Consider the following 27,430-nt stretch of genomic DNA (forward strand, 5'->3'; position numbering starts at 1 on the left):
GTTTGCAAAGAGTTAAATAAAGTTCGTTCAGAGCCATCGATGTGTCTGCTTGGGGGGGGATATATACGGCTGTGATTATAATCGAAGAGAATTCTCTTGGAAGATAATGCGGTCTGGTCTACATTTGATTGTGAGGAATTCTAAATCAGGTGAACAGAAGGATTTGAGTTCCTGTATGTTTCCTTCGTCACACCATGTCTCGTTAGTCATGAGGCATACGCCCCCGCCACTCTTCTTACCAGAAAGATGTTTGTTTCTGTCGGCGCGATGCGTGGATAAACCCGTTGGCTGCACCGCATCGGATAGCGTCTTCCCAGTAAGCCATGTTTCCGTGAAGCAGAGAACGTTGCAGTCTCTGATGTCCCTCTGGAATGCTACCCTTGCTCGGATTTCGTCAACCTTGTTGTCAAGAGACTGGACATTGGCAAGAAGAATGCTGGGGAGTGGTGCACGATGTGCCCTTTTTCGGAGTCTGACCAGAACACCGCCTCGTTTCCCTCTTTTTCGGAGTCGTTTCCTTGGGTCGCTGCATGCGATCCATTCCGTTGTCCTGTTTGTAAGGCAGAACACCGGATCCGCGTCGCGGAAAACATATTCTTGGTCGTACTGATGGTGAGTTGACGCTGATCTTATATTCAGTAGTTCTTCTCGACTGTATGTAATGAAACCTAAGATGACCTGGGGTACTAATGTAAGAAATAACACGTAAAAAAACAAAAAACTGCATAGTTTCCTAGGAACGCGAAGCGAGGCGGCCATCTCAGTCGGCGCCGGAAGGTGTCTTCCTAGGTTCCTGCCTTTCTAGGGTGTTTTTCCTAGCCACTGTGCTTCTACATCTACATTACTTGCTGATTGGGTTTTTAGTCTGGGTTTCTGTATAGCACTTTGTGACGTCTGCTGATGTAAACAGGGCTTAATAAAGACATTTGATGTATTTAAATCTCATTGAATATCAGAGATTCAGATAAAGAAACTGTAGGCTTATATAAAACCATTTCTGTATGGACCTTGCTTAGTGCACAGGGGCATTGTTACTGCTGAAACATGAAAGGGTCTTCCCCAAACTGTTGCCACAAAGTTAGATGCACAGAATCATCTACAATGTTATTATACGCTGCATCGTTAAGATTTCCCTTCACTGGAACTAATGGGCCTGAATCATAAAAAACAGCCCAGACCATTATTCCTCCTCCACCAAACTTTACAGTTGGCACTATGCATTTGAGCAGGTAGTGTTCTCCTGGCATCCACCAACCCCAGATTCGTCTGTCAAACTGCCAAGCATCGGCTGGAGTGGTGTAAAGCTCGCCGCCATTGGACTCTTGTGGATCACTAGTTTATATAGTGTCAAAGGACACACACATAGGTCTCCCTAGGAGAGGGGGGGACATCATATATTTATTGTTAAAACAAGAGGCTGCCTGGATCGTTAATTTAAAGACCCTTGCTCCCTTTGGTCTCTGCCATGATGAGACACCTTTGATACTATATAAACTGGTCACCCGCAGTGTTTGCCATTATACCCTGATGAAGACAGCTTGTCTGTCGAAACGTTGGATATTATGTTTTTCAATTATTGCATCTGAGTGTGGGTCTCTCCTAGTGTGGGTCTCTCTCTTTCTTTTACAAAAACTGACGGACCTTACTTTTTTCAATCTTTACTAACGACATGCCACTGGCATGTAAAGCTGGCATGTCTATGTATGCGGATGACTCAACACTTTGCACGTCAGCTATTACAGAAACTGAATTGGAACAAATCATTCACTAAACCCTAAACCTCAACTAAATCTTGTAATGAATAATGTGGAAATTGAGCAAGTTGAGGTGACTAAGCTGCTTGGAGTAACCCTGGTTTGTAAACTGTCATGGTCAAAACATATTGATATAACAGTAGCTAAGATGGGGCGAAGTCTGTCCATAATAAAGTGCTGCTCTGCCTTCTTACTATCAACAAGGCAGGCCCTACAGGCCCTAGTTATGTCACACCTGGACTACTGTTCAGTGGTGTGGTCAGGTGCCACAAAGAGGGACGATTGCAATTTGCTCAGAACAGGGCAGCACGGCTAACCCTTGGATGTACACAGAGAGCTAACATTACTATTATGCATGTCAATCTCTCCTGGCTCAAAGTGGAGGAGAGATTGACTTCATCACTACTTGTATTTTTATGACATGTTAAATGCACCGAGCTGTCTGTTTGAACTACTGCCACACAGCTCGGACACCCATGCATACCCCACAAGACATGCCACCAGAAGACATGGCAGCAGATCAGACTATGGGAGGAGCACAATATATACAATACAAGGAACTCTATTCCACATCAAGTAACTCATGCAAGCAGTCAAATGTTATTTAAAAAACAGATAAAAAATAAACCTTATGGAACAGCGGGAACTGTGAAGAGACACAAACACATGCACAGACACACACGATAACATATGCACTATACACACACGTACACATGCATTTTGTGTTGTAGATATGTGGTAGTAGAGTGGTGGTCTGAGGACACACACATAATGTGTTGTGAAATCTGTTGTGAATGTATTGTAATGTTTTTAAAATTGTATTACTGCCTTAATTTTGCTGGACCCCAGGAAGAGTAGCTCAGCTAATGGGGATCCATAATAAATACAAATACATATCTGAGAAACATCTTCGTTCCCAATGCAAAAACATTGTGCTATCCTGAAGCTCGGACACAGGCTGTTTCCTATCGTTTTACGCAAGAACATGGGGGCTGTAGCTGTCGTACGTAGGCCCAGTGCCCAACCATAAATGATCAGTATTATCATCATACTGCAGGCCCGCAACATGTAACCAGCTTGTTTTAGCCCACGTACCAGCTCTAGGCATAGGCCCATTTGTACAGTTCTAGACAATATATCTATTTGTGGACATTCTGGTAATATCTGAAACTTGGCTAATTACAACTGCCGGATACTGATGTGTCTTTGACTGTTTATAATGTGTTTAAATCCAATGGAGTTGACAGAGGTGGAGCTGTCTCCATATTTACAAACGACAACTTAAATGTTTCTGTATCTCTCTCTTGTTAACAATGCCGAATGTGTGCTAGTGGGAATTTATCACCCTCCCTCTGCCTCAACATGTGCTCTTAGCCGATAGTCTGACTTGCAATCTAACTATGCTAAATCTGAATGATTAATTTTGGGTGATCCTAATCTGGATTGGTTGATGCCAGCTTTTGATAGGCTGAAATATATCTGCATTGAGCTAAATCTAACTCAGCTGATAACTGAACCAACCCGCCTTAACTTTAACCTTTTACTGCAGTGGGCTAAATCAGGGTCACACAGAATGATTCTTAGTAGACATAAACAAATATATTTTGAAACAAAAGTATACACCTCACACAAAGGGGTGCCATATGGAGGGGGAGGGGGGGGCATTAGGATGATTCTAAGGGCCTGTGACTGACAGGGGCCTTAAAAATGTATTAGGACATCAGGTTAAAAAAAAATCAATATCAAATTATTAACCTATCATCATTAATATAATATTTTATTTACAATGTACTAATAATATTAACGGTTTATTCACATGAAATGGTTCAGTCCTGCCCCCAAACCATGCGCAAACTATACTTGCTAGCCGTGAATTGCGAGAGAAGTGCCGGTAAAGCATCATGTCTCAGCTTCCTCAAGAAAAATCTGGCTTCCAAAGATGAAAAGAAAGAAAAGACAGGAGAGATAAAGAAAGGGCCAATCTTTCTCAAAGAAAGGTGGGTGTAGTCAGTGAGTGGTGGAAATAACCTGTTAGCTTAGTCCATAGTGAAATAGGCTACTTTTGCTCCCCTAACATTAGTTACTTAATTCCTTCACAGAAAATTCTGGGTGTTTACATTTCGCTCCTCTTTTTTCCAACATTTAATCAATGCAGGCAAACTTTTAGCAAGCTATTCATACTAAATCATTTGTTCCTGCCCCTGCATGGTGCCAGGCCCAACAGGTGCAGCTTCAGGCTCAGCAGCCCTGTCTCCCCATCCCCATACCCCTGAACCAGCCCTGTCTCCCCATCCCCATACCCCTGAACCAGCCCTGTCTCCCCATCCCCATACCCCTGAACCAGCCCTGTCTCCCCATCCCCATACCCCTGAACCAGCCCTGTCTCCCCATCCCCATACCCCTGAACCACCCCTGTCTCCCCATCCCCATACCCCTGAACCAGCCCTGTCTCCCCATCCCCATACCCCTGAACCAGCCCTACTCCCAACTGAAGAAGGAGGTGAGCAGCATTGTGTTGAATGCCATGTCATTTTGCATAATTGCAAGGGGTCCGTGGGAATACATTTGTTTTTATTATTATGAAAAAAAGAAAAATGATTAAATCCTCTTCAATGATAAGAATTCAAACACTGTAATTATTTATCCACATGATGATCATTATATGAAACAAAAACAGCCAATAGTCTATTGGATGCTGGACAGTTTGAAGCATTTAGTGACAGCCAAAGTTAAAATAGTACCTTCAAGTCATATGGCCATGGTATGGCTCCATGGCTTTGATGCAGACGGAAATATGGTTGTTTACTGACATCTAGTGGTGGTGATACACAACTGCAGGGAATTTGGGTCAATATTCAGTGCTGTTCCATTTTTTTCGTGGTGCATGCAGTTAATTTAAGTCAACAAAATGGTTGCAACTGAAATTGTGGTTATGATATTATTACAAATGGTATTATAAATGGATATATTATCATATGCGTCATCTATACTCTACAGAGTCAGGACCCTCTTCAAATGATACAGTTTTGTCAGGGAGGAGTGTGGAAGTGGATGAAGAGGTGAAAGACAGTGCCGGCAGTACCAATGCAGATGATGTGGATGGAGCAAACGAGAGACGGTGCACAGAAAGAGACAGACAAAGTGATGATGTTGAAAAACAAGCTGATCAGTGACTTTCCTAGCAAGAAGGCTCGGCGCTAGGCTCTTGGTGAGTAAGGCTGAGCAAGGGCCAGTGATAACTGTTAAATAGCATGGCTATGGATATTGGATCACTACACACATGATGCCCAAAGGCACAAGACTGAGAACAGACTGAGAACAAGATATGTCTCAAGGTAATGGCTTTGTTGTGTACAATCAAGACCCCACGTGGAAGGAACCTATTGATTTGGTGACCACTTGACCTTTCCTCTAGCGCCACTATCAGGCCTTTTCATTTTGATTTCCATTTTGTTTGCATTTTTCATTTCCACTTTTACAGCTGCTTATTTTCTAGTTGGTGTGTATACTTACAGTGTGGCAAAAAAAGTATTTAGTCAGCCACCAATTGTGCAAGTTCTCCCACTTAAAAAGATGAGAGAGGACTGTAATTTTCATCATAGGTACACTTCAACTATGACAGACAAAATGAGAAAAAAAATCCAGAAAATTGACAGAGGTCAAACGTTTTCTGTAAGTCTTCACAAGGTTTCCACACAATGTTGCTGGTATTTTGGCCCATTCCTCCATGCAGATCTCTTCTAGGGCAGTGATGTTTTGGGGCTGTTTGCTGGGCAACACGGACTTTCAACTCCCTCCAACGATTTTCTATGAGGTTGAGATCTGGAGACTGGCTAGGCCACTCCAGGACCTTGAAATGCTTCTTACGAAGCCACTCCTTCGTTTCCCGGGCGGTGTGTTTGGGATCATTGTCATGCTGAAAGACCCAGCCACGTTTTTATCTTCAATGCACTTGCTGATGGAAGGAGGTTTTCACTCAAAATCTCACGATACACGGCCCCATTCATTCTTTCCTTTACACAGATCAGTCGTCCTGGTCCCTTTGCAGAAAAACAGCCCCAAAGCATGATGTTTCCACCCCCATGCTTCACAGTAGGTATGGTGTTCTTTGGATGCAACTCAGCATTCTTTGTCCTCCAAACACGACGAGTTGAGTTTTTACCAAAAAGTTATATTTTGGTTTCATCTGACCATATGACATTCACCCAATCTTCTTCTGGATCATCCAAATGCTCTCTAGCAAACTTCAGACGGGCCTGTACTGGCTTAAGCAGGGGGACACGTCTGGCACTGCAGGATTTGAGTCCCTGGAGGCATAGTGTGTTACTGATGGTAGGCTTTGTTACTTTGGTCCCAGCTCTCTGCAGGTCATTAACTAGGTCCCCCCATGTGATTCTGGGATTTTTGCTCACCGTTCTTGTTATCATTTTGACCCCATGGGGTGAGATCTTGCGTGGAACCCCAGATTGAGGGAGATTATCAGTGGTCTTGTATGTCTTCCATTTCCTAATAATTGCTCCCACAATTGATTTCTTCAAAACAAGCTGCTTACCTATTGCAGATTCAGTCTTCCCAGCCTGGTGCAGGTCTACAATTTTGTTTCTGGTGTCCTTTGACAGCTCTTTGGTCTTGGTCATAGTGGAGTTTGGAGTGTGACTGTTTGAGGTTGTGGACAGGTGTCTTTTATACTGATAACAAGTTCAAACAGGTGCCATTAGTACAGGTAATGAGTGGAGGACAGAGGAGCCTCTTAAAGAAGAAATCACAGGTCTGTGAGAGCCAGAAATCTAGCTTGTTTGTAGGTGACCAAATACTTATTTTCCATTATAATTTGCAAATAAATTCATTCAAAATCGTACAATGTGATTATCTTGATTTTTTCCCCTTATTTTGTCTGTCATAGTTGAAGTGTACCGATGATGAAAATTACAGGCCTCTCTCATATTTTTAAGTGGGAGAACTTGCACAATTGGTGGCTGACTAAATACTTTTTTGCCCCACTGTATTTCAAAATCGTTTTTATTTTTTTATTTTAGTTTGTTATATCATTCTATTGATGATAATGATCATGTATTTTAATTGAAGAGGTTAATGTATATTTAAGTTATATTTATTTTAAGTTATTCATTACTGTTAAGAGAACTTTACCATTACAATTACATTTAGACTGTAAAAAATGTCCTTTAGCACATTTCTAATAGAGGGTATCAGTCTTGCATCAAATAGTGAATTCCACTGTATGCAGAATGTTGCATGGATGTCTGCACAATGCTATATTTTCCCAGCTCACTGTCAGTAAATATCGTACAGTAAATATTGGACAACAAGAGAGTTGCAAGCCTGTGAAGGTAGAGTTATTTAAAGCTTTGAATGGGTCGATTGGGTTTTGGAGGTGTGTGGTTACAGCAATTGCGCAGGGTTGGTGTGGCCTGTGGTGGTGGGGCCCAAAATCCCTGGCAGGGCCCCTGCTCACACACATGGTTATGGGCTTAAGAAATGTACTACCTGTACCATGTCAGATATAGTGTTGACATTTATTTAATTTTCATACAAATATTACACTTTACATACATCACAAAATACACAAAAATAACTACACTTTTTGATATAGAAAAACACCAGCTTTTTGCCAGTATTTTTAAATAATCTTTATTAATTATTAAATTGTGAAAAATATTAATAACATTCCCCCCATGAGGCCAAAGAGGGCGTTTTTGGTCATTGACTGCAGGAAAGGGCTACAGACCCTGAAAAATATTATTTTGACAAACGCCCCTCATAAGTATACAGCCAAGGGAATTTTTGCTAATGTGTTCAGTGACCATTGTCCCGTTGCCTGCATGAGAGATGAAAAGCTCCCTAAATCTCAGCCTCGCATTATGTAATGGGTGCGTGTTGGTGGAAGGGAAGTCAGGCGAAAGAGAATCGAACTTGGTATAAACGGAGTCGTTTAATCAGTGCTTCACAAAACTCCAAAACCAAAATACAAAATAATAAAAAGTGGGTACAAAACCCGTCACGCACCAACACATAATCCACAAACACACAATCAAACAATCTCCGACAAGGACATGAGGGGAAACAGAGGGGGAAATAAACAACATGTAATTGATGGGATTGGAACCAAGTGTGAAGGAAGACAAGACAATTTTTGTTTTTTTTACGTGTTATTTCTTACATTAGTACCCCAGGTCATCTTAGGTTTCATTACATACAGTCGGGAAGAACTACTGAATATAAGATCAGCGTCAACTCACCATCAGTACGACCAAGAATATGTTTTCCGCGACGCGGATCCGGTGTTCTGCCTTACAAACAGGACAACGGAATGGATCGCATGCAGCGACCCAAGGAAACGACAGGTGGTGTTCTGGTCAGACTCCGAAAAAGGGCACATCGCGCACCACTCCCCAGCATTCTCCTTGCCAATGTCCAGTCTCTTGACAACAAGGTTGACGAAATCCGAGCAAGGGTAGCATTCCAGAGGGACATCAGAGACTGCAACGTTCTCTGCTTCACGGAAACATGGCTTACTGGGAAGACGCTATCCGATGCGGTGCAGCCAACGGGTTTCTCCACGCATCGCGCCGACAGAAACAAACATCTTTCTGGTAAGAAGAGTGGCGGGGCGTATGCCTCATGACTAACGAGACATGGTGTGACGAAGGAAACATACAGGAACTCAAATCCTTCTGTTCACCTGATTTAGAATTCCTCACAATCAAATGTAGACCGCATTATCTTCCAAGAGAATTCTCTTCGATTATAATCACAGCCGTATATATCCCCCCCCAAGCAGACACATCGATGGCTCTGAACGAACTTTATTTAACTCTTTGCAAACTGGAAACCATTTATCCGGAGGCTGCATTCATTGTAGCTGGGGATTTTAACAAAGCTAATCTGAAAACAAGACTCCCTAAATTTTATCAGCATATCGATTGCGCAACCAGGGGTGGTAAAACCTTGGATCATTGTTACTCTAACTTCCGCGACGCATATAAGGCCCTGCCCCGCCCCCCTTTCGGAAAAGCTGACCACGACTCCATTTTGCTGATCCCTGCCTACAGGCAGAAACTAAAACAAGAGGCTCCCACGCTGAGGTCTGTCCAACGCTGGTCAGACCAAGCTGACTCCACACTCCAAGACTGCTTCCATCACGTGGACTGGGACATGTTTCGTATTGCGTCAGATGAAAATATTGACGAATACGCTGATTCGGTGTGCGAGTTCATTAGAATGTGCGTCGAATATGTCGTTCCCATAGCAACGATAAAAACATTCCCAAACCAGAAACCGTGGATTGATGGCAGCATTCGCGTGAAACTGAAAACGCGAACCACTGCTTTTAATCAGGGCAAGGTGTCTGGTAACATGTCCGAATATAAACAATGCAGCTATTCCCTCCGCAAGGCTATTAAACAAGCTAAGCGTCAGTACAGAGACAAAGTGGAATCTCAATTCAATGGCTCAGACACAAGAGGCATGTGGCAGGGTCTACAGTCAATCACGGACTACAAGAAGAAACCCAGCCCAGTCACGGACCAGGATGTCTTGCTCCCAGGCAGACTAAATAACTTTTTTGCCCGCTTTGAGGACAATACAGTGCCACTGACACGGCCTGCAACGAAAACATGCGGTCTCTCCTTCACTGCAGCCGAGGTGAGTAAGACATTTAAACGTGTTAACCCTCGCAAGGCTGCAGGCCCAGACGGCATCCCCAGCCGCGCCCTCAGAGCATGCGCAGACCAGCTGGCCGGTGTGTTTACGGACATATTCAATCAATCCCTATACCAGTCTGCTGTTCCCACATGCTTCAAGAGGGCCACCATTGTTCCTGTTCCCAAGAAAGCTAAGGTAACTGAGCTAAACGACTACCGCCCCGTAGCACTCACTTCCGTCATCATGAAGTGCTTTGAGAGACTAGTCAAGGACCATATCACCTCCACCCTACCTGACACCCTGGACCCACTCCAATTTGCTTTACCGCCCAAATAGGTCCACAGACGATGCAATCTCAACCACACTGCACACTGCCCTAACCCACCTGGACAAGAGGAATACCTATGTGAGAATGCTGTTCATCGACTACAGCTCGGCATTCAACACCATAGTACCCTCCAAGCTCGTCATCAAGCTCGAGACCCTGGGTCTCGACCCCGCCCTGTGCAACTGGGTACTGGACTTCCTGACGGGCCGCCCCCAGGTGGTGAGGGTAAGCAACAACACCTACACCACCCGATGTTACAGGAAGGCCATAAAGATCATCAAGGACATCAACCACCCGAACCACTGCCTGTTCACCCCGCTATCATCCAGAAGGCGAGGTCAGTACAGGTGCATCAAAGCTGGGACCGAGAGACTGAAAAACAGCTTCTATCTCAAGGCCATCAGACTGTTAAACAGCCACCACTAACATTGAGTGGCTGCTGCCAACACACTGTCATTGACACTGACCCAACTCCAGCCACTTTAATAATGGGAATTGATGGGAAATGATGTAAATATATCACTAGCCACTTTAAACAATGCTACCTTATATATAATGTTACTTACCCTACATTATTCATCTCATATGCATACGTATATACTGTACTCTACATCATCGACTGCATCCTTATGTAATACATGTATCACTAGCCACTTTAACTATGCCACTTTGTTTACTTTGTCTACATACTCATCTCATATGTATATACTGTACTCGATACCATCTACTGTATGCTGCTCTGTAACATCACTCATTCATATATCCTTATGTACATATTCCTTATTGCCTTACACTGTGTATAAGACAGTAGTTTTGGAATTGTTAGTTAGATTACTTGTTGGTTATCACTGCATTGTCGGAACTAAGAAGCACAAGCATTTCGCTACACTCGCATTAACATCTGCTAACCATGTGTATGTGACAAATAAAATTTGATTTGATTTTGACAAAACCAATGGAAAATTAAAAATGGATCAGTGATGGCTAGAAGGTCGGTGACGTCGAGGGACCGACTTCGACGGAAGTCGTGACACCTTATTACAAAGAGAAATTATATGAATTTAAATTAGCAACAATTCTTGTGTGTTCTGGGATTATGTGAATGGGGAGTTTTGTGTTAAGATATCTCTGACTTGGATCAGGCCCTAAATTGGTGTACTTATTTGCTCAACTCAATTTCAGATAAGCATGGACTGGTTAATAAACTAAGGATAAAGGATAGAGCTAATCCTTGGTTTACCTATGAACTATCAGAGAAATGACAGGAGCTTGGACTAAGGCTGACTGATTATATGTCTGACTGGCAGTCATTCAGACACTTGAGAAATATATGTCTATCCCTGGTTAGAAAAGCAAAATCAAGAGTCTTCTTGAACTTTGGATCTGAGAATAGTGGGAATCCAGCTGCATTCTGGAAGGTAGTCAAATCTCTGAAACAAAACTCCACCCTCTTATTACCGTAGCATTTTATGACAGCCTCTGGTTCCATATCAGATAAGATGGGCATTTGTGGTGCTTTTAATAACCACTTTTCCTCAGCGGGCCACCTATTTTGTGAAATAGCTTCTGAAAACTGATTCCAGTAGAGGGAGTCCTTTGCTCACATCGAGCCAGTTTGCAAAGAACGATACATTCCCAGATCCACATTCCTCATTGTCTTTTCAACCATTTGATGTCTATGATGTAGTAAGTGCCTTATTGAAGATCAATGTAATAAAAATTCACTAGGGCTGACTCACTTAATCCCTTTTTGCTGCTGTGGTTTGACCCACTTATTACAGACTGGACAATGGCACAAGTCCTCCCCCTACATAAAGGCGAAGAGCCTTCTGACTTGAACAACTAACGTTCAATTTTCCAATCTTGCCTTGCCAAACGTTTAGAGACCCTGGCCAACTCTCTGCTAAGATTTTTTTTTACTTCCCGTTCTGGTTTGAGACATGAACACAACACTGTGGCTATACTTGTCTTAGATGATGTGCAACAGTTGAAGTCAGAAGTTCACATACACTTAGGTCTGAGACATTAAAACTCATTTTTTAACCACTCCACAAATTTCTTGTTAACAAACTATAGTTTTGGCAAGTTGGTTAGGACATCTACTTTGAAGAGACCTCTATATTGAAGCAACATCTCAAGACATCAGTCAGGGAGTTAAAGCTTGGTCACACACCTTTCGTAAGGTGAACTAGATTTGATACCGTCAGTAAGCTAGATACTGTAGTTTTTGAATTTTGAATTCTACAAAGTCCTAGTAAAAACATAGGCCTATAGCCTATTTTCGTTTCCCTTACAATAAAAACATTACAGTGTAATTAATTTGATCAACTTTATTTGTAGATTCGATTAGTTTTAGACTTATAGGAATGAATAAAGTCCAGTTACAGCTTATTTTGAAAAGTAGAAATGAAAAGATGATAATAATAATATAATCAGCCAGGTGCAGGTGAAAATATTTGCTGTATTCCTAAACAAAAGCACCAGTGTATGAACAACCTGATTAATTGCATAAAGAAATATTAGTGGAAGTATATTCATGACAAGATATAAAAACACTCATATGGTAATTGTATCAGACACTGTATTGTGCCCTTATACCCGTACCTTTACTCATGAATCAATCGCACCTGTTGACTTGACATTGTGTCTTGTTTTTCCAGAGTGGGAGCTGTGGTGCTTGGGGAAGAGGGAGAAGAGGGAGAGCAGGACCTGTGGCCTGCTTGGCAGCTGTAGCTTCTTTCTTGGCTGTCATGTGGTTCTCACAAAGCTCACATGCCAGATCCAGTGGGATGCATGGTGCTGAGGATGCAAACACTCATATTTATTTTACATCTGTACACCGTGAGTGTTGCTTTACCACTCTCCATCATCACTGATGTGGAGTACAGCTCCACTGCTCAGTTGTTTTGCGCAGAGGGGGGTAGCTCCCACCTTTGTTTGTTCACTGTTCCGAGCAGGCTAGTCTTATTTGCAATCAACTTGTCTGCCTGGCAAATGAAAGTGAAAAGTTGCCAATGGTCACATTTCTGCTTCCACGGGTCTCAAAACCACAGTCTCAGACAGTCACTCACCGCTGGCCTGGTTGATTTTTCACCCAGATATGCAAAGCAATTGAGCAAGTAGTTGGTTTCAACATCGGCTGACCAAAACTTAACTGAAGTTACTTGCGCCACTTTCAGTTTCCATCTGGTTTCTGGCGCCCTATCATCCATTGACTACAGAAGAGCATATTTCAGTTTCTTGTTTATTATGTTAGTTTTTAGTTTTAGTTTTTGCTTATAGCAGCCAAGTAACTGTAAATGTTACCGCGCGAGTGGTCATGTGCTGAATGCATGGACAGCACGGATATGAGCAGTGTAAAATACAAATATTTAGGAAAAGTCAGGGAAGGAGCAGGACATAGCTTTATTGGTGTGCAGATCCTTAAAAAACGTCTCTAGTTTGGTCAAACTTTAAACTTATAAAGGCTTCATAATGGCTTCATAAAGGCTTTATAAGCACTACATAAATGCTTCACGTATCATTTATAAGCAATGTCATACAACATAAAGGGTGATTTAAAATATCAATATAGCTGGTGCTTTGCCTACATATAGCTGTAGGTGTATGAGCCAACCTGAGCGATAAACTAGAAGTTAGCTTCATACATCATTCAAAAAGTATTTATAAACACTACATCAATTCATCACAAATCCTACCTGTATGTGTAAGGGCCAACCTGAGAGACGAAAGGCTTGGCTCCAGCCAGGAACTCGTCTGGGTTGGTGACGTTAAAAAAGAAGTACTGCATGAAGATGGGAGGAGGAGGGTTCTTCCATGTTTCAAACACACGGCTACCCTCTGTCAGAGTTAACTCCTGAAAGACACAAACATAGAACCAATCAATCAAATGTATTTTATAAAGCCCATTTTACATCAGTTGTCAATTTGAATATGAAGAATGCTGAATAATGTGGTCTGTTTTGTGCACTTCAACTTCTGTATTGCCTGCTCTTTGGTGTTTAGGCCGGTGAGAACATGGTGCAGTTGAAGTCGGAAGTTTACATACACTTAGGTTGGAGTCATTAAAACTCGTTTTTCAACCACTCCACAAAATTCTTATTAACAAACTATAGTTTGACAAGTCGGTTAGGACATCTACTTTGTGCATGACACAAGGAATTTTTCCAACAATTGTTTACAGACAGATTATTTCATTTATAATTCACTGTATCACAATTCCAGTGGGTCAAAAGTTTACATACACTAAGTTGACTGTGCCTTTAAACAGCTTGGAAAATTCCCGAAATTGATGATGTCATGGCTTTAGAAGTTTCTGATAGGCTAATTGACATAATTTAAGTCAATTGGAGGTGTACCTGTGGATGTATTTCAAGGCCTACCTTCAAACTCAGTGCATCTTTGCTTGACATCATGGGAAAATCAAAAGAAATCAGCCAAGACCTCAGAAAAAAAAACTGTAGACCTCCACAAGTCTGGTTCATCCTTGGGAGCAATTTCCAAATGCCTGAAGGTACCACGTTCATCTGTACAAACAATAGTACTCAAGTATAAACACCATGGGACCACGCAGCCGTCATACCGCTCAGGAAGGAGACACGTTCTGTCTCCTAGAGATGAACGTACTTTGGTGCAAAAAGTGCAAATCAATCCCAGAACAACAGCAAAGGACCTTGTGAAGATGCTGGAGGAAACAGGTACAAAAGTATCTAAATCCACAGTAAAACGAGTCCTATATTGACATAACCTGAAAGGCCACTCAGCAAAGAAGCCACTGCTCCAAAACCGCCATAAAAAAGCTAGACTACGGTTTGCAAATGCACATGGGGACAAAGATCGCACTTTTGGAGAAATGTCTTCTAGTCTGATGAAACAATAATAGAACTGTTTGGCCATAATGACCATCATTATGTTTGGAGGAAAAAGGGGGAGGCTTGCAAGCTGAAGAACACCATATCAACCGTGAAGCACGGTGGTTGCAGCATCATGTTGTGGGAAGGACTGGTGCTGGTCAAAATAGATGGCATCATGAAGATGGAAAATTATGTGGATATATTGAAGCAACATCTCAGGACATCAGTCCAGAAGTTAAAGCTTGGTCGCAAATAGGTCTTCCAAATGGACCATGACCTCAAGCATACTTCCAAAGTTGTGGCAAAATGGTTAAGGACAATAAAGTCAAGGTATTGGAGTGGCCATCACAAAGCCATGACCTCAGTCCCATAGAACATTTTTGGGCAGAACTGAAAAGGGTGTGTGAGCAAGGAGACCTACAAACCTGAACTCCGTTACACCAGCTCTGTCAGGAGGAATGGGCCAAAATTCACCAAACTTATTGTGGGAAGCTTGTGGAAGGCTCCCCAAAAACATATAATTTAAAGGCAATGCTAGCAAATACTAATTGTGTGTATGTAAACTTCTGACCCACTGGGAATGTGATGAAAGAAATAAAAGCTGAAAAAAATAATTCTCTCTACTATTATTCTAACATTTCACATTCTTAAAATAAAGTGGTGATCCTAACAGGGACTTTTTACTAGGATTAAATGTCAGGAATTGTGAAAAACTGAGTTTAAATGTATTTGGCTAAGGTGTATGTAAACTTCCGACTTCAACTACACATTTTACAAACCCCGTATATTTTACATTTGGTTATCTTGTTTTTATTAGTCCCACCCTTCAGCTCCATTCAACCCCTCCCATCTATCTCTTAACACCATCAATTTTGGATTTCTATTTGCTATATATTTTTCAACTGTGCCGTGATGCTTCACAAAAGTACTGAACCTTTCTATTCTCATAGCTTCTACAGATTGTAAATTAAAGATAAAAATAAAATAATTATAATATTATTGCTCGATTGACTATGACTTTTCAAATCACCCAGTATTGCTATCTGCAGCGTTATAGTGCCTTGCAAAAGTATTCATCCCCCTTGGCATTTTTCCTATTTTGTTGCATTACAACCTGTAATTTAAATGGATTTTATTTGGATTTCCTGTAAAGGATATAAACAAATGTTACTGTTACTGTTTGATCAGGTTGCAATTCCAAGATTAATTTCAATAGCTCAGTGTTCTCATTTCACTATACAGTGAAACAACAGTGAAATGTAATGTGATTCAGTTCAGATTTCAAAGCTACTTTTGCACTCAACAAGTATAAACTTTGATACAAAGTATGAGGATTCAGGAATGAATCCTAAAGTAACTTCTTAACATCAGCTCCACTGATGTAAACATCTACTATGCTCAACCATGTCAATATTTGATTTACGCTGGTACACAGTGCATTCGGAAAGTATTCAGACCCCTTCCCTTTTTCCACCTTTTGTTATGTTACAGCCTTATTCTAAAATAGCTAACTTTTTATTATTATTATTATTTTATTTTTTAATCTCATCAATCTACACACAATACCCCATAATGACAAAGTGAAAACAGGTTTTCGATTTTTTTTTTGCACATTTATTCAAGATAAAAAACAGACCCTTTGCTAGGAGACTCAAAATTGAGCTCTGGTACATCCTGTTTCCATTGATAATCCTTGAGATATTTCTACAACTTGATTGGAGTCCACCGATGTGGTAAATTCAATTGATTGGACATAATTGTATTTATACTATTTGGAAAGGCACACACCTGTCTATATAAGGTTCCACAGTTGACAGTGCATTTCAGATCAAAAAGCAAGCCATGAGGTCGAAGGAATTGTCTATAAAGCTCCGAGACAGGATTATGTCGATGCACAGATCTGGGGAAGGGCACCAAAAAATGTCTGCAGCATTGAAGGTCCCCAAGAACACAGTGGCCTCCATCCAGAAGGACAACCATCTCTGCAGCACTCCACCAGTCAGGCCTTTATGGTTGAGTGGCCAGACGAAAGCCACTCCTCAGGTAAAAGGCACATGACAGCCTGCTTGGAGTTTGCCAAAAGGCACCTAAAGGACTCTCAGACCATGAGAAATAAGATTCTCTGGTCTGATGAAACCAAGATTGAACTCTTTGGCCTGACTGCCAAGCGTCATGTCTCGAGGAAACCTGACATCATCCCTCTGGCCCAGCCAGAGCCCAAACTTGAACCCGATCGAACATTTCTGGAGAGACCTGAAAATAGCTGTGCAGTGACGCTCCCCATCCAACCGGTAGAAAATAATGGGATAATCTCCCCAAATACAGGTGTGCCAAGCTTGTAGCGTCATACCCAATAAGACTCGAGGCAGTAATCGCTGCCAAAGGTGCTTCAACAAAGTTCTGAATAAAACTTATGTAAATGTGATATTTAAGGTTGTTTTTGCTTTGTCATTATGGGGTATTGTGTGTATATTGATGATGGGAAAAAAACAATTTAATCTATTTTAGAGGAAGGCATTAATGTAACAAAATATTGAAAAAATATGCAATATGTGTGTGTTGATCATGTGATTGGTGAGCTCCATTACACTGACATCTGGTCTGAACACACAAACTCACAGAAAGAGAGAGAGCGAGAGAGAAAGAGAGAACGGGAGAGGGAGCCCCAGTGGATGTCTCTCTGTGTTAATGATGGCCACGGTGGCACAATTACCCCAGCACAGGGACAAAGACCCAGGCCACCAGTGGGTGTGGTGGGTGAGGGGCGAAGATATGCCCTCTCAACCTCTCCAACGACAAAACGACCAGCTGACTTGCTCAGGATAATGTGCCTGTCATCTTAGATAGGAGTGACTTGCCTAGTTAAATAAAGGTTAAATAAAAGTAAATAAACACAGCATAGAAGGTGATCAACCTCAGTCAGGGTTGTTGTTTTCACGCAACTTTCTATGAAAAATATGTAACATTTTCTGTTGCAGATCTAACATGTAGGCTTTGATGTTGAGGTCTTTCTTCATGTTGACAAGCTAGGGGTTAAGACCAAATGTATTCATACATTTCCTTCCGTATACAGCCTTCTCTAACATGTTGGTGGGCATTGTTCTGGTCTGGGCTAAGGTCACCTCTCTAGTTGGCCGATGGTGATCCTTTTCTACAGTTACCCAGATAGGGGCTGTGGAGCTGCCAAACACTTCAGGGCTGTGTCTTAAATGGCACCCCATTCCCTATACAGTGCACTACTTTTGACCAGAGCTGGTCAAAAGCAGATCACTATATAGGGAATTGGATGCCACAGCTCTCGTTGTTACCCAATAAGCCAGCCTATCATGCTGTGTGAAAGAGGCTTACCACACAAAGAGGGCCTACTACTGAGTTCAGAAGGGTTTCTGTGGTTTGAGTTATGAGCTCGGTTCTGTCCCAAATGGCACCTTATTCCATATGCCCACAACCCTCTTTCAAGCCATGAGTTGATATGAGGAGTGGTCTCTCCACTATGCCGAGAGGTCCAAGACAATAACAAGTTTGTCTGCGCGTGCGTATGTGCGTTTGTGTCTGTGCACCTGTTGCATTTCCAGTATGTTTTCCTGGCCATCCCTCAGCATCACATAGTCACTCAGTGCACAATGCCTGCATCCCAAATGGCACACTTTATAGTGTACTACGTTTGACCAGGGCCCATAGGGTAGTAGTGCACTTTATAGGGTGCCATTTGGGACACATCCCTTTAATGAGTAATCTAATTAAACAAACACTAGAGGCTAAACAAACATTTGATGTTTCAACATCCACATTTTGTAACATTCACTCCAGAGATAAAGTCCAGATTTGTGTGGTATATTCTTGGTCAGGTCAGTCACATCAGGACAGTGTGTGTGTTTATGTGTATGTGTGTCTCACATCAGGATAGTGAGTAAAGGACCATGGTTTGCGTGGCTGGCATAAGCTCTACATATCTCACGGTTAACAGGGGTAATACTGATTTAGGTCAGTTGGAGCAGACTAGCCTAATTATCTGACAACATTTCCTATGTATTATTTGTTTATGGAAAGACAGATGCACCTGGGATGGTATGTCAGGGTGGCACAACTGTTACTACTAGTTCACATCTAGCTTATTTTACACTTGTCTCTCACCCAATTGTCTGACTCCTAAGATCTATAACCCTGGTCTGTCACCCAATTGGCTGACTCCTAAGACCTATTACCCTGGTCTGTCACCCAATTGGCTGACACCTAAAATCTATAATCCTTGTCTCTCACTCATTTGGAAGACTCCTAAGATTTAGAGGCCTTGTCTGTCACCCAATTGGCTGACTCCCAAGACCTAGAACCCTAGATGGGCAATGGCTGTGATTGGAGAAAGCTGAGGATGGATACACAACGTTGTAATTACTCCACAATACTAACCTAATTGACAGAGTGAAAAGAAGGTATACAAATATTCAAAAAATTGCATCCTGTTTGCAACAAGGCAGTAAAGTAATACTTCAAAATATTTGGCAAAGCAATTCACTTTTAGTCCTAAATACAAAGTGTTATGTTTGGGGCAAATCCAATACAACACATTACTGAGTACCTCTCTCCATAAGCACAGTGGTGTCTGCATCATGTTATGGGTATAATAATAATTTATCACATTTCTCTAGTGCTTTTCATAGAATCTCAAAGCGCTTCAAGAGCAAACATAAACAAGCAATATATCATGACAGGTCAACCAATAGAAGCCAAGTCTTTGAAAGCTGCATCCTCCAAAGATGGAGAGGGTTAGTTCATGGCTTGAGTGAAGAGAGCTGGTCAGAGGAGGGTAGATGGTGATGGAGTCTGCTGATGATCTTGCAGAGGGCAAGTCTGGGAACCAGCCTGTGTCTTATAGCCAATGGACTTCTCCTCTTCTGTGTAGCACCCACTTGGGTGATGCCTCAGCAGCTCTGGGTGCCAGAAAGATCACCACACAAAGCTCAGAATAGTAGCCAGTCGTCCTCACTACAAGCCCTCTGCCTCAGCACTGCTCGATTCCTGTATCTCCCATTCCTCTTACGCTTCAGGCGACTCCTCAAATAATTTTCTCAGAAGATCAGGATTTGGCAGCAAGGTGAAACAAAAAAGCTGCTCTGTGTCCAGATGCAAAAACATTAGCCAGCTAGCAAAATCCTAGAGGAAAACCTGGTTCAGCCTGCTTTCCACCAGACACTGGGATATTAATTCACCTTTAAGGACAATTCGGTCACTCAGACAACACAGGGCCAAATCTACACTGGAGTTGCTTACCAAGAAGACAATGAATGTTCCTGAGTGGCCGAATTACAGTTTTGACAAATCTACTTGAAAATCTATGGCAAGACCTGAAAAATGTTTATCTAGTATTGATCAAAAACAATTTGACAGAGCATGAAGAATTGTTTTATGAATAATGGGCATATTTTGCACAATCCAAGTGTGGACAGCTCCAATTTTAAATAAATGTTGCAACACATTTTAAAATATGTATTCACTTTGCCATTATGGGGTATTGTGTGTAAATGGTTGAGGGAAAAAAAACTATTTAATCAATTTTGAATTCAGGCTGTAACACAACAAAATATGTCATATGTTAAGTGGTATGAATACTTTCTGAAGGCACTGTATTTCCTTAGTAATTTGTTCAGCTCAGGAAAATGCTTCTGACTGAGCTGCTTAAACGAGAACATGGAAAAGATTAAGAAGAACATATGCAAGCACCCATGACCATAACACAGCCCCATTAAAGCCACACATAGAAGACACTCAGTGATTTTGAACAGTACTTATCACAACAACAATAACAACAATGACATGTCATGTCACAACAAAGGTTTATCATATCGAGGACTGAATGCTATTGTCAACAAAGGACTCAAAACTGTATTTTAAAATTAGACGACCCACTGTTTTTCTTGTTAGGCTTCCTAGATAGTTTAGTGTGTCAACGTAGACCCTTTAGACAAGAATATTGACTGGAAATACAAACTAAGATTGTGTAATGATTATGAAGGGGTTCTCTAATACATATTCACATGCTACCTTCCCTCATTGTCAATGTCAATGTGCCCCTGCCACACCCATGATATCCAAAATCTAAGTATTTGGCAAAATACAATTTCAGTAGCCTATTTGTGTAAACATAAAAGTAGTACAAAATATGTACACACTAAAATGTATATTATGCTCTTTCCCTGGAGATAAATGTTGACACAGCCTACTTTCCCTCTTCCCTGCTAGGCTGAAATACCATAGTTTAGTGTAGCAGGTGTGTGAACAACATACAATTCCATCATTGTAGTGACTTATCTACCAACATTCTTATTATGGGTTTGATTTTCAAACAGAGCTGCATTGAAAGGATAACACTCATTGGAATGAATAGGCTAGGCACTAAATGGCAGAATGGGCTGGTTGATGATCAATGAGCACTGATCATTTCAGTGAACAATTATAATTTCAGTAAGGAAATGCTGGTCTCAGATCTGTTATCTTAGAGAGCAATTATTTTGTATAGGTAAGTAGGCCTGCTATGCTTTAAAAAAGTATTTCCCAATTCTCATACTTTGGTATGGACAACCTGGACTCAGAGGTAGATGTAACATAGTGAACGAAAATCAGGGACACTCAAATTAGTGTGATATGTTACATATGGATGTATTAATTTGTGGATGTTCATCAACCATTTTGTATGTTATGCTGCAAATTCCAATTTGTATTATATGTTACGAATTGCAAGTCATACAATATTTTACGAATTTGAAATACGTATATGTTGCAGATTCAAATTTGTTGTGACTAACATTAGCTAAGTGACTAACGCTAACGTTAGCTAGGATGGATAATGCTAATGTTAGCCAGGTGGCTAACGTTTGCTAGGCTAGGGGTTAGGGGTTAAGGTTAGTGTTATGGTTAGGAGTTAGGTTAAAGGGTTAAGGTTCGGGTCACGGGAAGCTAACCTGCTAAGTAGTTGCAAAGTTGCTAAAAGCTAAAGTTGTCCGTGATGATATTTGAACACACAACCTTTGGGTTGCTACACGTTCGTGTTATATGCCTACCCTTCCACCATCCTTTCATGTTTGCTGTTTCGCTTTACACTCCAACATGATATAATAGGAAAACGCCATCCTGACATGGTTTTGCAAAAAGGTAGCTGATATGTTTCTCAGTATGTTGCAGTCAATGGAAAAAGATGACTGTCGCAGGGTTAACATTTTTCTTGTTTATCTCATGTCTGTCTCTGTCTCACTCTCTACCTTCTCTTTATCCCTCCCTCGCTCATTATCTTCTCTCTTCCTCCCCCTTCTTTCACACCCTCCACCTCTCTCACCCTCTGTCTCAAGTTCTATTCACAATGGTATTCAGTTGGTAAGAGACAGACATTCCGTAAATACTAGGAATAGATTGTCCACCATCTATGCGTTATCCAGACAGAAAAGAGAAATAGGCAAAAGAACATTTAGATTTAGAGCAATAAAGAAATGGAATAAATTAACTGAGCAAACTAGAAACCTTTCAATATATAAATTTAAACATTATTTTAAAACAATTTAAATATAGTATATAGAAATGTTGTGGGACTACAGTAGATGAAGAATCAATATTTTTTAGATTGAGTATTTATTGGGTCATTATGCTAGTATTTTATGTATGTTTGTAATAGTGTGTTATATGTGAAAGTGTGTTTGTATTATAAATTATATTTTAATGTTAAGGACTCTTGGAAGATTAGTCCAAATGGGGACTAAAAGAGATCCTAATAAAATAAAATAAAATCTCCCTTCTCTTTCTCTCTTGAGTCTCTCCCTTCCCTCCCTCACTCCCTGCCTTTTCTCTCTCTCCTCCCCCCTCCATTATCTCCCCCTCCTCTAATCACTGTTTCTCCCTCCTCAGTCTGTCTGACACGGACGGGACGGGACGGGACGGGACGGGACGGGACAGACAGACAGACAGACAGACAGACAGACAGACAGACAGACAGACAGACAGACAGACAGACAGACAGACAGACAGACAGACAGACAGACAGACTTATGTAACCATACCAAGTGTAACATATCATACTAATTTGAGAGTTCCGGATTTTCATTAACTATGTGACATCTAGTCTATAAGACCAGCCTGGTCTGGATAGAACCCCTAAAACTCAGTGATCTATCCATTGATTCTGAGAAAACGTCAGCTGCAGTTTGTTGGAGAACTTCACACAGGGGTGCACTAAGCTACTTTGTTCTCTGTACCCCAAGCAAAATTATTCGGACAGATTGGTGCCCGATGATTTGCAGTCGCTAACCTGTATATATGATTGTCTCATTAGGCGGGTGCTTACATTTGTCCTATTTTACACATGTACATGTGTGTGAATTAGAAATGTTTTTTTTTTGCATATCCTACTCCCCTGAAACACCCTCAGAGAGTGAGGTCATGGCCAGGGATCAGCCATTATTGACAGCAACCCTAGAGCAATTAGGGTTAAGTGCCTTGCTCAAGGACACATTGACAGATTTTTCACTCAGTTGGCTCAGGAACCTAGTAAAAAAATGACCTTTCGGTTAAATGCCCCAAGGTTCTTAACCCCTAAGCTACTTGCTCCCATGCCTCATGACATTGTAACACTGCTGTAAACACTGCATTTTGATTTATTTGGCACCTGTGGAATATTTGACGTGCAAATATAACATGAAAAGTTATAAAAACTTGTGCATTCTGCTTAACTTACCTTTTTTAACCGGTTATGTATTACAGTTTGAAATACTTGAGCCACAAATAAACCAATCCCGACGAACAGCAGATGAGCGCAGACAATCCCAACTCCATATACAGCACAAGATCTTTGAGTCATGATGCAGGACAACAGCGGGTAAAAGTTGTAACACAGCAAGAAGAGGACTATACCGTTGAAATGTGGCAACTGAGCCGGCTGCGCTTTTATCTTCAAGTTCAAGCACAAAGCATCGTCAAAGTTGACCTTGTTGTCCTCTTTTGTGGTTTGTGGTCAGTTTTTCCGTAACTTGTAAAGTGGTAGAACTTGGATTCTGTATTAGTTACCGATTTTATTTGTTTATTCTAGTCGACTATAATGGTAATCACTTCTTTACTCTTCTTAGTTTTAAGTCATTGCAAGAAAAGGAATGTATGCTAAATGTAGTTATCTGCTGCCTGGTTAATAATGAGATCTTTCACAATAAAAGGAGGTCGTCTGCAATCCGGGGTGGTGAAGGTGTAATAAACTGTATGAATAATCCCAGTGGATATTTGTAGGGTGGTGAGAAGGTCGCGCTTGTGCGCTAAGCGAATGTTGATTGGTCACACCACAATGTCTGCTGTTCTCCCTTCAACACGTGTGTCAATACGGTTACTGTTTCTGCCTGATTGAGAGGAAAAGTAACAGTGTTGTTGTATTCATTCGTGCACACTGTAGAAAACGCTTTGCAATTAAAACGAGCGTTTGTTATTGGACAAATTCAGGTTAGCCGGTCCCCGCTTCGGCTTGTTCTTTTTCTGTTTGCTTCCTAGTGAGTACACCCCAGGGTTGGCTGTCTTGCAACTCACACAGGTTATGGGCAGACAGCCTAAAATTCACCGAGATCCTTGCTTCATAATGCTGCATAAAAGAGCTGGATAAAATAATTTGAAGTCATAAACAATTATCCATGTGGAGATAATTTAATATATATATATTTTTTATGTAATTAATTGTTTCACACTATTTGCATGGGTTGAAATTATTTGACATCAAACTACAAGGGCAAATTCAGGGCTGGAAGTTGTAACTCTAATGTCAAATGATAATTCCAACCCTGTCAACAAGTGTAATAAGTAATATAAGAACTTCTAGACATTTAATATAGTAACCTATTCAAATATAAAGGTATTAGTTTAGTTATAGGATGTTTAAAAGACCATTTGTCAGTTGCAGAGTTCTCTTTAGAGGACTCTTAGACGGAAAACATGTTGACTCTACGCGAATAAGACATAGTTTGTAAAACATTGCGTGTTAAAGCTTAGAGTGTTATTTCCTTTTCTCTCACAAACACATTTTCAGTTTAGTTTGCCCCTCATTTCGAACTGAATGTCTAATTTACAAATGATAGGATGGTAACGGGCCATTGAGGCCAAGGAGAGTCTTGACCCTGAAATACAGTGCTATCTTAAAAAGTTCTCTGAATACCCAGAAGGTCGGATGTGGCACTGGCTAGGATAAATAATGTCAGACAATATACATTTGCAGCATGCCAAATGAGCATCTATGTAAACTTGTATTTGTATGGACTAGTGATGCAATTACAAATAAAATACAAGTATACAATGTCAAAGCCTTTTTTCTCTCTCTATCCATACGATATGATGCACCTCATGATACAGACAGAGTGTATTCTAGAAATGACCGAAATGTTTTTTGAATCAGAACTTTTAGAGAGTGAAGAACTAAATATAAATATACAGATACTGTATTTATCATGCCTTAGCCACACCTGACCTTCTGAGTCTTCAGAAGACCTTTTACCAACTTCGGGCAAAGAGTGATGGTTAGGGGGCATTCTCATCAAAATAAAGACTTTTAGAGGGGGGTTGAATAAGTGCTGCACCCATGTATTACACATACTGTATATAGAGGGCCTCAGGGCCAGGAAATAGCCAGTTATTTCCTAAGTATGAGTTCTCTGCAGGGATCAAATTACATTTAGGCTATGAGGGGTAGGGCACCTCCATAACAAATCAGGACCACCCCAAGTTTTGTAAGTGAGACTATCAACACCATTCAGATAACAGTGTAACCCATCCCTTAATAATGCTCGCATGAGCCTCTGACTTGTCCAAGCAACACGAGTCTGGCCAGCGAGACTTGTGGGGGCTGTTTTGTTAGACTTCAGTGTGGCTATTGACATTACCGATCATAGTCTGCTGCTGGAAAACATATGTGTTATGGCTTTACACCCCTTGCTATAATGTGGATAAAGAGTTACCTGTCTAACAGAACAAATAGAGTGTTCTTTAATGGAAGCCTCTCCAACATAATCCAGGTAGAATCAAAATCAACATCAAATAAAATTAAATGTATTGGTCACATACACATTGTTAGCCGATGTTATTGCGAGTGTAGTGAAATGCTTGTGCTTCTTGTTCCGACCGTGCAGCAATATCCAACAAGTAATAACTAAGGATTCCACATCAAATACCTAATACACACAAATCCAAGTAAACAAATATATAGATATTTATTTGATCAGTTAAGTTGACTGAAAACATTCTCATTTACAGCAATGTCCTGGGGAATAGTTACAGGGGAGATGAATAAGCCAATTATAAACTAGGGATGATTAGGTGACCATGATGGTATGAGGGCCAGTTTGGGAATTTAGCCAGGACACCAGTGTTAACATCCCTACTCTTACGATAAGTGCAATGGGATCGTTAGTGACCACAGAGAGACGCAGGACACCCGTTGAACATCCCATCCAAAAGGCAACAACCTACACAGGGAGATGGGATATTTTTTTTAGACCAGAGGAAAGCATGCCTCCTACTGGCCCTTCAACACCACTTCCAGCAGCATCTAGTCTCCCATCCAGGAACAAGCCTGCTTAGCTTCAGAAGCAAGTCAGCAGTGGGATGCAGAGTGGTGTGCTGCTGGGAATGGATGAGAAATGTCAGAGCGCATAGGCTAAGATGTAATAGATAGTGTAGAATACAGTATATAGACATGAGATGAGTAATGCAATATTGTTAAACATTATTAAAGTGACTAGTGTTCCATTTATTAAAGTGGCCAATTATTTCAAGTCTGTATGTAGGCAGCAGCCTCTCTGTGCTAGTGATGGCTGTTGAACAGTCTGATGGCCTTGAGATGGAAGCTGTTTTTCAGTCTCTCGGTCCCAGCTTCGAATGACCTATACAGATCTCACCTTCTGGATAGTAGCGGGGTGAACGGGTAGTGGCTCGGGTGGTTGTTGTTAATTATATTTTTGGCCTTCCTGTGACATCGGGTGCTGTAGGTGTCCTGGAGGGCAGGTAGTTTGCCCCCGGTGATGCATGGTTCAGACCACCCCAGCCTCTGGAGAGCCTTGTGTTTCTGGGCGGTGCAGCTGTTGTACCAGGCGGTGATACAGCCCAACAGGATGCTCTCAATTGTGAATCTGTAAAAGTTTGTGAGGGTTTTAGTTGACAAGCCAAATTTCTTCAGCCTCCTGAGGTTGAAGAGGCACTGTTGCGCCTTCTTCACCACACTGTCTGTATGGGTGTACCATTTCAATTTGTCAGTGATGTGTACACCGAGAAACTTAAAACTTTCCACCTTCTCCACTGATGTTCCGTTGATATGGATGTGGGGGTGATCCCTCTGCTGTTTCTTAACCTCTTCAACCTATGGGGGCGCTATGTCATTATTGGATAAAAAAACGTGCCCGTTTTAAGTGCAATATTTTGTCACGAAAAGATGCTCGACTATGCATATAATTGCCCGCGTTGGAAAGAAAACACTGACGTTTTCAAAACTGCAAAGATATTATCTGTGAGTACCCCAGATCTGATCTTACAGGCGAAACCAAGATGAAACTTCAAACAGGAAATGAACAGGATTTTTGACGCTGTGTTTTACTAATGTCTCCTTATATGGCTGTGAATATGCTGTGAACGAGCTTATGCGCTCTGCCGTTCATCCAAGATGTCTGCAGCATTGTGGCGTATTTGTAGGCATATCATTGGAAGATTGGCCATAAGAGACTACATTTGCCAGGGGGCCGTCCGGTGTCCTTTGTCTAAATTGGTGCGCAATTGTCAGTAACACTCATTTTGCCATGGGATACAGAAGCAGAAGCACACTTCCAGGAACGATA

General features: G+C 41.3%; 1 protein-coding gene across 1 annotated transcript in view; it reads right to left on the reverse strand.

Annotated features, from left to right (window-relative positions):
• Positions 1 to 23,916, reverse strand: part of LOC115127896 (lysosome membrane protein 2-like) — a 54,498-nt gene extending 30,582 nt beyond the window's left edge. Inside the window, exons 1-2 of the mRNA XM_029657509.2 lie at positions 23,314 to 23,916; positions 13,443 to 13,600 (exon numbers count right to left, since the gene is read on the reverse strand). Coding sequence (XP_029513369.1) covers positions 13,443 to 13,600; positions 23,314 to 23,436 — 281 coding nt within the window. The 5' untranslated portion in view covers positions 23,437 to 23,916. The remainder of the gene's footprint in view (positions 1 to 13,442; positions 13,601 to 23,313) is intronic.
• Between the last annotated feature and the right edge of the window lie 3,514 nt (positions 23,917 to 27,430).

The sequence above is a fragment of the Oncorhynchus nerka genome, linkage group LG4 (genome assembly GCF_034236695.1).
Source record: "Oncorhynchus nerka isolate Pitt River linkage group LG4, Oner_Uvic_2.0, whole genome shotgun sequence".
NCBI lineage: Eukaryota > Metazoa > Chordata > Actinopteri > Salmoniformes > Salmonidae > Oncorhynchus > Oncorhynchus nerka.